Raw genomic sequence first — 13,613 nt, 5'->3', positions numbered from 1 at the left:
CCCATCACTGTGAGTATTGTTAGAAGACAATGCATTCTTGTTATGCATTGTTATTCAAATTTTGCTTTGTCCTCTGCTTTGATAATTGCTGCAGTTATGTGCAGTTTAGCAATCTATAAGTGTTAGTACACATCAAATGTCAAACTTATGTCACTCAAAATTATATACATGCAGTATTCTTTTAGCATTGAACTACGGTTCTTTCGGTTTAGAAAGGAGTTGATACCAAAGTCATTAATTGCTTTCCAAAAATATTTTCTATCATTAGGTTAATATCATTAAGTGTTTTATGTTTTTTAGTGACTTTCGCATGCGAATGTCTAAGGTAACATCAATCTCATTACTGATAATCTGGACAAGACGATGGTATTCTAATTGCAAAATTTCTATTGATGTAATGTATAGCTAGGAAGAGTCGGAGAGCTGGAAGACAGCTGAGAGGGACATGCTTTAAATGGTTGAGTCACGTCTTACGAAGAGACAACTATTATGTCGAAAAGAGAATAAGACAATTATTGTAAGTTGGTAAAAGAAAGCGAGGATGGCCGAAAAGGAGATGGAGAGGTTGTGTGGCAGAAGATATGGAAATAGTTGGAGTGAAGGATGAAGATGCTGATCGAGTGATGTGGGAGACTGCAATCTGCACCGGCGGCCCCACTTGAAGTGGGAATAAAGCCAGAAGAAGAAGAAGAAGTAGAACAAGAATATTTGTCTTTGTTCGACTTTGAGTTTTATCGGACTCGTTGTTGACACAAATATAAACTAAATCAGTTTTGCATTTTTTGCGAAACTTTATCGAAACTTATTTTTCAAACAACATGCAACATATTCAGCAGCTGCTTATAGGCAGAATTTTATTTAAAAAAAGTTATGGCCGGTCAACAACCATTCTATAGCTTGCTTGGAAGATGATACCCCTACTAATAAGATACTCTGTACTGATGATATGAGTTATTGCCTATCAGAGATGGTATGCCACTTTGACTGCAGGACAAGCTATTGTAAAAATTATGTTTGTTTTAAAAGGTTTTATAAAACTGTACCTCTTGCGAGCTTTGCTCCTGCAAGCTACAGGATGTCGTTTTTACGTTTTTTGACGTCGCTTTCCTTATTATTGTTCTAGAGTTTGTATATCTCCCCGCAGGCTCTCCATAGGTCAGTGATGCGTTTCCTCACGGCGTCTTTGTTTTTCTGCAACCCTTGTAGCTACTCACTGAGTCGCTACAAGACAAGTGCTGTTCATCAAATTATTATTTCTAATGAAATATTTTATTTGTTATACGTCACAGACAGACACAACGAGAGTGATATACGCTTATGATGACGATGATCCCGATCAGGATGGAAATTTTAACAAACATACTTTCCAACACAGAGGTGAGTTGGTCTTGGTGTGAGGACATCCAATCATACCCCTTTGGTGATTTGTAATGTATACTTGTATAGGATCCTACTTAGTATATGATCATACTTTCCAACACAGAGGTGAGTTGGTCTTTGTAGGAGAACATCGAACTGTACCTCAGTGGTGGTTTGTAATGTACATTTGTATAGATTCCTACTTTGTATATGATCATACTTTCCAGCACAGAGGTGATTCAGTAGCTTACTAGCTCCCAGATGAAGTGCAAAGAAGTCTTTACAAGCACATTTTGCAATTTACATGAAGTATTGCTCTTTTTCTGGAAGCACTCATCAAATTATTGCTGATATCGATTTTTTCCTTTAACCCTATCTGTAGCGACACGGGGTTTTATTAGGACGCCCCACTCTATTAGTGAAATATTTCACAGAAGGAAATATGCTAAAAATGTGAAATTTCTTGACTTTCAGTTTTCATTCTTTGCCAATTTTTTAAACCTAAACTGGTCCTCTTTCTACCTTCCTGATCTTCACAATAAGCATTTTGTCCCAGGTGGCTAGACATTTTCGTGCAATGCTAGTTATATATATGTTAATGCTAGTGCAATATAAATGGTAGTGCAATTACTTTGAAATGTAAAAACGTTCAAAAATGCCTTATATTAATGATCAAAAGTAATTTTTTGTTTACTTTAGTTATAATTCAAAAATTTCATATTTGAAGTTATTTTTCGGAAAATTAGAATAAAAACCGATTTTCTGACATTCTTTGATTTTGCGCGATCTACTTGTTCAACCCATTCCATTAGGGAGGCGACTTATTTCCGGATTTGGTATACTTTAAATAAATATTTTAATATGCCTAACAGAAACTAAAACTTAATGCAATATTTATCAGTAAGTAGCCTACTGTATATTTTTAACTAAACTATTTAGCTTTTTATTAATAGTTTTCAATATTATTAGCAATGAGGTAAAATATGCATTGTATTCGATGAGAAGGTAGAAATACTTCAAACCGAATGGGGAATTACCCATCAATATACTGAAGCAAATAACTTTCCATAATATAACAAGAAACTTTCGGTGAATCCAACCATGTTCTGCAGAACCTTTATTGAACAGCTCTATCGTACACAGCAGCTCAATTTTTGACAACTCTGTATGGGCCATATCTGACAGAATCCACGATACTCACCCTTCACTTGTCAACAACGTAGCAATTCAGGATTACTTTAGGATAACAATGTTCGTAATATTTTGATAACAGCTATAGGTTAATTGCTACGTAGCCTGTTTTCTTCCAATGCGGGGTCGTGGAGGATGGAAGGTAGAGGTAAATTAATAGCCTAATATATGTTAACAGCATCTCAAATAATTTCATAATATAAGATCTATTAATGTCGGCTGCGTAGCCGGAGTGGTGAGAACGTATGCTCGACGTTCGAAAGGACGTGGGTTCGACATCGCTCCAGAGCACGCGGTTGTGTCTCGGCAAAGACACTTAATGGCAAGCCAAAATAAAGGAAGCAGCCCAGCCAGCAAGCCCATATGGGCCCCATATACTATTTTAATGGGCTTGTGGGCATGTGGGTTTTATGTGGGTTTTTTGTTTTTGCCATATGCGCCCAATATGGGCTTTCTTGCAGAATGTGTTGCTAAATGACAAGGTGGAATATAAAACTTCCAATCTTCAAATGCGTGATCATATAAATGCATTTTAAGAAATTTAGCCACATAAAATTATTGATCATGGGCTAAGCATGAAATATTGATGGGCTTCCCACTTTGTTTATGGGCAGACCATGGGCTGCCCACTTTGTTTATGGGCATACCATGGGCTGCCCACATTTTTTATGGGCAGAACATGGGCAGCCCACATTTTTTATGGGCAGATCATGGGCTACCTACATTTTTCATGGGCAGGCCATGGGCTGCCCACATTTTTTATGGGCAGACCATGGGCTGCCCACATTTTTTATGGGCAGACCATGGGCTACCCACATTTTTCATGGGCAGGCCATGGGCTGCCCACATTTTTTATGCGCAGACCATGGACTGCCCACATTTTTTATGGGCAGACCATGGGCTACCCACACAGTGATTCAAAGGTTTGTGGGCAACCCATACTAATATGATATACACCTCGATCAGCATTTGTCTAGACTTTGAGACTTTTTAGTTGTCTCAAACGACTTTTGTTGATCTTTTAAACAAACACAAAATGAAATTGAACAAGCAAAATTACTGGAGGCACCTTGCTATGCATTGCGCAAAGCTCACTGCTTGCAGTTGGAGCACTTTGGCAAGGTTAGCAGTAGTACTATTTTTTGTGCTTACGTACCACAAATAGGAAAATGTCACATGGACTTATATACCTACTCGTGCGTTGTTGATCAAAATAAAACAGTTCATCATCGTGAAAAAAAAAAACAAAAAAAAAACAAAAGAAAAACACTGTCTGCAGTTGACGCTCTTGGCTTACGCCGATTGAGCACTTTACTGGGGGCACCTTGCTATGCATTGCGCAAAGTTCATTGCTTGCAGTTTGGCACTTTGGCATCTGTCTGCAGTTATATACCTGATATACATATGGGCAGCCTGTATTAGATTTATGGGTTACATATGGGCAGCCCATATTAGATTTGTGGTTTGAGTGTGAGCAACCCACATGAAACCCATAAATGAATATGGGCAGCCTATATGGGGGCAATGTGATGCCCGCGGACACAATGTGTATGGGCCCCATATGGGCATCTCACATGGGGCCCGTACATCAGCCCATATGGGTCCCCATGTGGGGCCCATATAGGCTTGCTGGCTGGGAGCTGACTCGAAGACTATATTATGTCACTTCGCTGCTTCCTGTGGTCTGTTGTATCGCATCTGTGATCGCAGTGTATGTTATCGCAATAGGCGAAAATAAAAACACGATTATTATTATTATATTTCAGGTTCAAAGTTTATCTTTCTGTTGCAACCGCAAATAAACGATGAGTTCAAAGAAACCGACATTTTGATTCATGATTTTCGATCGAACAACTCAGTGATTCCAACACAACTTACTTATTACAAATGCACTTTGCTTGAAGTTCCTAAATTTGATAAAAAGCACCATGTTGTTAAGGTTGGCTGTTATTGTAAAAATATTCCGGACAGCCACTTTATCTGGTCCAGATCTTTGTGAGATCTTTACCAAATCTAAGCCAGATAAAGTGGTTGTCTGGGACAACACCGTGACTAGAAGGTTCATCTGTACATATTAGAAAATTGCTTTGATATTCTACAAATATCTAAAACAATCTCGAAAATAAAGGATCTTTGAAATTTAAACTACGGACTGTAAGTTAAAAGCAAAGCGAATGTCAAATCGGTGATGCAGATAAGCTTTGTCGTTTGAAATTGCAAGGTAATGAATATGCTTAAAATATTTTGTTCCGAAAAATTTACCTGTCTGAAAAATGTATCAATTTGCTTAATTTGTAACTATAGTTTTTAATTAGTTCATGTAACAAATTAAGAAATGCATAGTGGTGCTTGTAATATATTTAAAGTATTGTTTCATTATTAGTTTATCTATGATATATTTTAGCAAGAAGCAATAATAGACGAAGACCATCGCTTGATAGTTCACCATATTAACACATACGCCTGCAATGACCTGCAGGTAAGAACCAAAGACATTGTTTGATTGGTTGGTCATATTTGTCACATGGCGTTAGCAATAATGAATTACTTTTATTGCTTGCTACAAGAAAAGAAAATGTACCAAGTCTAAATATTACTATTGATGGAATGCTGGTCGATTAAGTCAAAAGCTTTACCTATCTGGGACACACAATAACTGAAAATGGCAGATGCGATACAGAAATATTGAGACGAATAGAAACAGCAAGAAACAACTTTGTAAAAATGAAAAAGACATTAACAACACGCAAAATTAACATCAACACTCGAAAACGAATTATTAAATGCTATATATGGACTACGTTACTTTACAATGCAGAAACATGGACATTGTCATTACAAATAGTTAAACGACTTGAGGCATTTGAGATGTGGATTTTTAGAAGAATGCTTAAAATTTCATGGAAGGATAAAATCACAAACAAAGATGTACTATCCAGAATACAAACCAACATGGAAGTTCTACAAACAATTAAATCAAGAAAATTAAAATATTTTGGCCACATGATTCGCAATAATTCTATTCAAAGACAACTACTAGAAGTAAAAATGAACGAAAACGAAATAGGGGCAGACCACCAAGAATTTGGGCTAATGATATCAAAGACTGGTCAGGACTTAATTACAAAACTGCAATAAAAAAATCTCACAACAAGAGAAACTTGACGTCTCATTGCCTCCAACCCTCAAAGACAGGAAGGAACTTAATGATGATGAATGATGATGATGATTGCTTGTTAAAAATGGAGTTACATCTGCATTTTCTTTAACAAAATGAGTGTGCTTGTACTTTTTAATTGATAATAAAGTCTATGTTTAAAAATATTTTGTCGTCAGCACTTCATTAGTGTTGACATTTGTGTGTGCGTTCATTCCTTAATTTCATTGCTTATGATTTTCCGGTGTGTTTTATCTAGCGTTTCCTTTTGTGCTAACATTAAACAATTATAGGGATGTGGAAGCTGAAGAATTGTAGAAGTCATTTAGACCACAATCGAACAAAAATGGAAGTGGCACTGGCAAACAGAAATGAAACATGAGTATGACAACTCTGGATGAGTAATACCTTTCACCAGTTGAAGCACAAGTCAATAGACACTCTCTGTTCCTTGGTCTGAACCATCGATTCCCGCCAAGACATATGCACCACTGATGATCCGAAACAATGACGAAACAATCACGAAACAATGACGAAACAATGATGAAACAATGACGAAACAATCATGAAACAATGATGAAACAATGACGAAACAATGATAAAACTCGAGAACATCGACTTCCATTTTCGTTCGATCGTGATCTTAATAACGTTACACAATTATACAGTTTTATTTCAACGTTGGAATGGAAACTTGATGCAATATTATATGTTCTGCAGAGTAGCGAAATAGCTGGTCATGGTGTAGATTGTTCGGACAAACATCCAGACTTTCAAAGTTGCAATACAATAATTGATGGTTGGGCCGTTGGAGGAGGAGTGAGTATTTCCCATTCTTTCCTAAGTTTTAATAATTTTTGGTTTGTTGCATTTACTTGGACACAACAAATGTTGTTCCTTGCGTACCACAACTGGAAAAAATCCCCACCCTGCATTATTTATATTGTACTAACGATTTACTGCACTGAGACTTTAAAGGTCGAAACAGTGGCGTCTTGTCTGCAGTTATGTAACAAAACTAACTTACTTAAATGCAAATCACACTTAAATAAACCACCTGGTTTAATAGTTTATTGCAAATTGCTATAGCTCTTTTCAGTCAGTTGAACCTTATTATTCTACTCTTATTAAAATGTCACTAAATAAAGAGTCATTTTTTTGACTGGTTGTGTTTATTTTCTCACCCTCTTAGTATTATTGTGATATTGTTTGGGACTTAGCTATCTACAATGCAACACACCAAACATAAGATCATGCAGTAGGCTATGTCACCAGCTGATCAGTCATATTGTCTCTTACTCTATGGCTTTGAAGTGATTTGTGCCCTGTTCATTTCAGCCAAAACTCCTCCCTGAAAATGCAGGTAACCCTATTGGAGGACCAGATGGATTCAAATATATAAAAGTGGTGGTTCATTATCATAATCCCGAATTGAAAGGTTTGTAGAAAATTCTTACAAACATAAAGTATCTTATTTTGTTTTTTTATTGTATGGCCGTATGAAATTTAAGCCATCTGAAGGAAAATGTGCTGCAGAATGTCGGAAAAATGTGCGCACTTGTTGGTGGCACCATCTTGACCTTCCATTGCCCCTTTAGCTGCCCCTGTGCGTCTACCGGCTCATAATTAACAGATTGTGTTCCACACATTTTGTTGCGCAGTGGTTCTTACAGAATGGGGTACGATAAAAGTGACCAATGTTTTATTATATTATCTCAGAGATGATCAAAGACTCGTCTGGACTAAGAATCTACTACACTCCAACGTTGAGGAAGTACGATGGTGGAATGATGGAAATTGGTCGACTAGTCTTATTATCTCAACTACATACGTTTATCCCTCCACAAATGGATTCCTATAAACTTTATACTGGCTGTGACCATGCTTGCTTTGGAAATGTAAGTGTTGGATAATCACAGATAAGGGATAAGACAGACAGTTTTTCCTTAGTTAAATAGTTGATTTTGTTTAAAGATACCAAATAATACTATTTTCTTGATGCTTTCTAGTCAATACACAAAAAACATACAATGAAAAAGTCAAAAACCTTGATTCTATGAATATCATTCCGTAAAACTGTTCCATGATATCTTTCGCAATGAATCTTATGCAGCTTAGGGCTGTTAAGACGTTGTTGTGTTAAATAGTTTTCAAAGTTGTTCTAATGGTTTTCACAGTAGATTTCTCTAGTTAAATATTTTTTGGGGTTTTACTTGCTTGTGGTTTTCCAAATACTGAAGAATCTACTTTCACGACGACGAAAGCTTTCTCAATGTATTATACAAGTTCCCAAACCTGGCAAATTTAGGTTATATTTTATTATTAGGGTATGGAAAAAGAGAATATAAATTCCATCAAAATCTACAGAATAGGTTTGCATGCCCACACTGCAGGTCGGAAACTGACGTTAAGACATGTCAGGTTTGAAATGCGTTTTCACATGTCATTAAATTTTGTGTATTTTAATTTGATTTTGTGCATTATATATAATCTTTGATATTATTATTTTATATATTATATATACAGTATATATTGTTAACCAAACATCTTATTTCTTTGAGACAAGGTTATATTTATTTTCTTGATTTTAATATTAGTGTTAGAATATTGTAAATCTGTAAAACGCTTTTGAATCTTTTTCATCCGAACTCTCATGTGTTTCTGAACATCTCTCTCAAACATATTCTTTCGCAGTCTGTAAACTCCAAATCTGAAACGTACATGATCAATTTTGTTTTCTGTAATTTCAGTTATGTTATTATATTGATGCTTTCGTATAATTTAGATGAGATAGTAAGGCCTAAGGTATTCTTTATTACTGTACATAACGAAGGGTTTAAGTTTCAGCTAGTTTTATTTAGAACTAACAAATAACTTAAAGGTTGCGCTACAGCTGGCTAAACCTCTCCAAGAACTACTCCAAAATTGGGAAATAAATTAAAAATGTTATAATAGTGTGATAAGTGAGTATATCCGTTGAATAATCCGTTCCTTTTCTGTATCTCAAAACAGAAACAAGACCGATTACTACTTTTGAAAAGTCTTTGGTATGATACGATGAGGTATTGAACCCATGTTTCCAGTTTGGAGGCGCCACTGAGTCACAGAGGAGGCTTGAACTAATTACTGAACGTTACCTAATAAACAAATATTAACTAAATAATGAACAACTGATGACATGAATGGATACGCTTGTGTTTAGAAATGGAACAGAACTTCCTCTTCCAGCCAAAAATGACAATTTTCAATTTGAATTTCATGAAGGTTTCATTTTACCACAGGAAGTAGAATTTAGGAAAGAAGACGATTTTCAATTAGTTTGCGAATATTCAACCGCCGGAAGATCTCGAGCCACTTTGGTATGTTTATGCAATAGTTGCAAACAAGGCCTTACAATGTTCATGATACAGCCAAGTATGTGCAGGTTATTGAAGATGTTAAAGCTAACAAAAAGGTTGACATTTTAATCCTACACTAAGTATGAAATGAATAATGCCAAGAAATGTGCTCAAATGCTTGTTTCGCGTGGGATAGTCGTCACTTTATCGAATTGGCATCTCTAATATAAATCACAATGAGTGATTTCAGAACTTTGAATTCAGCTTGTATGAAAATGTGCCTTGAACTCGCCACAAAGAAACTTGTTAGTGTAGTTTACAGAACAAGCACAGAATAAGTAGTTGGGTTTTTTAAATCAATGAGCCATGTTATATTTTGTTTAGTCTTCGTTTAATACTTACCCGAAAAAATTGTTTCCTTTCTAACCACTTTCCATGCACTAAAATTTTGTTTTATTTTTAGCACAAAAAGTTTCTAACCGATAATTTTTATCTTTGAAATGATTTGATGAATCTTCGTGAACAAAAAGTTTTGTGATGCAATAATATTTTATATAAAAGACGAGTAATCCCACCAAGGGTGAAGCAAGTTATTAATATTACGTGGATAATAGCGGTTGCATTTACTTTTTTTTACTTATCGTTTACTCTGATTGTTTTGTTTATATGTCGCGATATTAAAACAAAATAAATTGACTTGACACGTATGATATCATCTGTATATTTTTATATCAATTACAGATATCATTCATTAATCAACTCACCAGCCAGTTTCACCTATATCTAATAGGATCATCACAAGGTTCTTATTCAAATAGAATTCTACTTGAATAAGAACCTTCAGATGAACCTAATATAGAAGAAACTGGCTGTCAAGGTGTTCAGTGAATAGCATCTGTAGTTGATGTAATTCGCTCCGCTTATGTTTTTGCCTAGCATTTAGCACTTAGTAGTATTAATATCATTTGTTGTATCAAATATAGTTATTAGTCTCTAAACCCTTGACAGCCTGTTTCACCCTAAAAGGAGGATCATCAAAAGGTCCTTATTCAAATAGAATCTAGTTCGCTTGACTTTTTGCTTGGCATTGAGCACTTTTTGTAGTATTAATAGTATTTATTGTTTAGCATCTATTGTATATTTTTATGTGTTGTTCTATTTGAAGGGAGGTCCAGCAACAACACAAGAAATGTGTCTCTTTTACATTCACTACTATCCTAAAATCCCAGTGTCCCAGTGTTTTTCTGCTCCAACAGCTGGATTGAGGCCACTCACGACAATGATGGGCGTTGAAAGTTGGACGTAAGTAGTAGAAAGTATTGATCAAAGCACGTGGTATCATAGATCGGGACATTCCAAACTATAGCGGGCGACACTTGAACGAGGTAACAAATTACAATTTTAAGGTCGCCAGACAAATTAAAAGTTGGCATAAAAAATATTTTCTAAAATTATGTCGCGCAATAGCAAAGATTGAAAAGTCTTGCTATAGATGACAATAAACGCTTAAACTGGCATTGCTTATAAATCTTAGTTATTGACCGTATCAACGAGTGCATTTTGGTGTAACCAAATTTGGCGAAATGAAGTAGCAATTGCGCAAGTTACCCATAACACCTGCTAGACTGCTATATATTAACTTTTGATATATATTTTAGCTACACCAATTTGAGCCATCATGTCAGTAAGTTCAGTTTAAGTAATGTCATTATTACGTCACCACCAGAAATGGCAAATCAAAGTCTCGATGATGTCGTCACAAACGTAAGTTAAGTTATTTTTGTTTGCAATCATGTTGCAATGTGTATGAAGTTTTGACCATTTCTAGTTGAAGAAAACGTTTGAGTGTGAAGCATGTTTTATCTTGCAAATGCTTCCTTTTGTAACAAGACATTGTTGTCTTTGTGCAGGTATTTCAAAGTTGCTCTACAACAGTTAGTGGAAGTTTTATGTGCAAACTCATATCTGATAGTTTAAAAGTGTTATGGACTAAATGAAAAAGAAAAAAAATCAAAATTTTTGGCCACCTTCAAACGTGTCATTAAAATGTCGGCCATATCACTACTACAAGTTTTTGATAAATGTTGATAAATTATATGTTGATGTTATTGTGCAGGAGGCTTTGTTCTTACTTTATTTAATTTACATTGCTTTTTCTTTCGATTATCCAGTACAAGTGGGACAGAAAATCTGCCGATTCCCTCAGCGAAGTTATGCGTCAAAGCAAAAGGTTTCAAGTGTGCGTCCATCCCACCTCAAAGGTATGAAAGCTTTATGATGAAACGAATAACAACCTTGAATTTTAGCTTCAATTATTGCCAGAAAAAACAATATTTCTAATGAACATCTAAACTTTTTAACATTCATCTTCTTTTACGTGAATACTGCACATTTTTTTCACAGCACGATTGGATCAAAACAATCGAAAAATAAAGACAATCATAGTTTATCTTGAGTTGACTGTTAAACTAGAAGTTGAAAATCTTCTTCTAGAAGCATTTACGATTATTTGAAATGTCCGAGGCGTTACCTTCCTGAACGTATGCCGACATATATGATTTTGTTTCACAGCATTTTTCCTTGCGGGGAGCAATTCCAATCAAACATCCATTGGAAGAGAAGCCTAAAATCAAAGTGTGCAAGGCGCCATCTACTGGATTTCCCACGGATCTACAAACTAACATTTGTGACGTCAATTGAACAAACACTGCAAACTCAAAAGTCCGAACCTTCGCATACCTAACCCACTCAGCTAACGTATTTGCAGCGGATGAGGTTTATCAACCAATCAAAAGTCATTTTTTAAATTAGCTGACTGCAGTAATGTGACTAAATTAACTGAACGTTCGCCGTCAGCAGCGTGGTCTAGCTGTTGGAGAGTTAGGAAAGTAGCCAATTTGATAACGTGGGTTCCATTCCCACCATTGTTGATACTTTTTTTTCTTCTGCAACTACTCAATAAAGTTCAAAGCAAGAATCAACTTTATGGTGGAGTACTAGATAGCTTACATTGGTACAGTCAGCTGGCTCAAAGGGATAATTGTCCTATGTTAACCCTTAAGTGCTTGTGGTACTTTCCTGGCATTTTACGTTCGTTGAAACAAGTTCAATCAAGTTTGACACACTTAGTGACAAGATTTTAGCTTTTACAATGACAAAATTTATCGAAATAAAAGAGATGAAAATCGTCTACATATGTGGACATTGGTCGTTTGACGCTAGAAAATTTTTCTATTGTAAACCAAGGTAATGATTTTATTTGTTTATCCTGTAATTGCTAAAAAAGAGAACAACTTGAAAGTTATGTCAACATCTAAAGCGTTTATTTTTGTGAACACAGCTTTGAACACAAATAAACGCAAAGTAGTGCTTTAATTTACATTAAAGTTGATAAAGCAATATGAAGAACCTACAACGCACAGACACAACTGATAGGCCTACTTGCAGCACTTCAACCGGGACTTTCTCTTGCATCCAGTCATTTCGCAACTTATTGCATTCATGTACTTCCGTCTGCATTGGTTAGTGGTATAATCGTATTCCTAAAGGAACATGTAGCATTAGTAGTTGTCCAGTTTTAATTCGGTGACTCCAGGTTACCATGGGTGGCGGATCTCTTCCACGTGCTCCACAGATCTCCTCAATCGTCTTTACACCCTGCTTCCACATCAACCTGTCTAAAGCATCCTCTCTTATCAAGCCAGCCTTGCTGCTTTCCTCCGCAACTGGCTTTTTCCACGTTTTCTTGGGTCTTCCTTCTTTCCTACGACTATCCACTCGCAACTCCAGTGCTTTTCTCAAAACATCGTCTTCTTCCCTCCTCAAAACATATCCATACCATCTCACTCCATTTGCCTTTGCCAGCTTATCAACATTCTTATTCAACCCAAGCAAGTTCATAAGTTCCTCGGTATTCCTTTTTTCCATCAACATGTTGTGTAGGAAGTGATCTCTGGGTAGGATGCGGTGTAGTTGACACACCGCATCCTCCCCAGACATCAACAAACTGAGTTGTAGTTTGTTGATGTGACACTACATGAGTTGATTTTGAATAATGCGGACTCATTGCTTGTTGCTTCAGCCGCTTTTAGCACGCTCAAATTTGTTCTTTTTTTTTCCAGCTAATATTCAGAATTTTGCGCAGACAGCGTTGTTGAAAGCTTGCAAGAATTGTAATATGGTTTCGATAGGTGGTCCAGGTTTCGGAAGCATATAGTAATATCGTGATAACTATTGCATTGTAGACAGTAAGCTTTATATCTTTTTGCACGTTCTGGTTGTCAAACATTGGTTATTGAAGTTTTCAAAAGGCAGTTCAAGCACATTTTAAATGATGTTGTATTTCTACCTGAAAGTCAACGCTATCTGAAATTTCACTTGCTAGATAATAAAAGTGTTTCACATTCATTAGAGGTGTACCATCAAGAAGGACTTCTGGCAGAGCACATTTACGATCTTTAAAAAGTGGTTGAAAGAGAACTTGAGTCTTGTTAATATTGACGCTAAGTCCAATCCTCTTGTATGCTTGAAGGAAAACCTCCAATGTCTGCTGTATAGGTGGTTTTCAC

The 13,613-nt window shown here is 36.0% G+C and overlaps 1 protein-coding gene across 1 annotated transcript in view; it reads left to right on the top strand.

The window, feature by feature from the left end:
- Positions 1–12,168, top strand: part of LOC145787465 (DBH-like monooxygenase protein 1 homolog) — a 15,894-nt gene extending 3,726 nt beyond the window's left edge. The window contains exons 4-15 of the mRNA XM_082599213.1: positions 1,290–1,377; positions 4,317–4,489; positions 4,955–5,029; positions 6,428–6,526; positions 7,046–7,145; positions 7,427–7,605; positions 8,034–8,128; positions 8,910–9,066; positions 10,211–10,347; positions 10,704–10,809; positions 11,217–11,306; positions 11,617–12,168. Of these exons, the coding sequence (XP_082455339.1) occupies positions 1,290–1,377; positions 4,317–4,489; positions 4,955–5,029; positions 6,428–6,526; positions 7,046–7,145; positions 7,427–7,605; positions 8,034–8,128; positions 8,910–9,066; positions 10,211–10,347; positions 10,704–10,809; positions 11,217–11,306; positions 11,617–11,745 (1,428 nt within the window). The 3' untranslated portion in view covers positions 11,746–12,168. The remainder of the gene's footprint in view (positions 1–1,289; positions 1,378–4,316; positions 4,490–4,954; positions 5,030–6,427; positions 6,527–7,045; positions 7,146–7,426; positions 7,606–8,033; positions 8,129–8,909; positions 9,067–10,210; positions 10,348–10,703; positions 10,810–11,216; positions 11,307–11,616) is intronic.
- Positions 12,169–13,613: the final 1,445 nt, after the last annotated feature.

The sequence above is a fragment of the Aplidium turbinatum genome, chromosome 18 (assembly GCF_918807975.1).
Source record: "Aplidium turbinatum chromosome 18, kaAplTurb1.1, whole genome shotgun sequence".
NCBI classification, from domain to species: Eukaryota; Metazoa; Chordata; class Ascidiacea; order Aplousobranchia; family Polyclinidae; genus Aplidium; species Aplidium turbinatum.
Note: the sequence above shows the minus strand (reverse complement) of the source record. Positions and strands in the feature narration are given on the sequence as shown.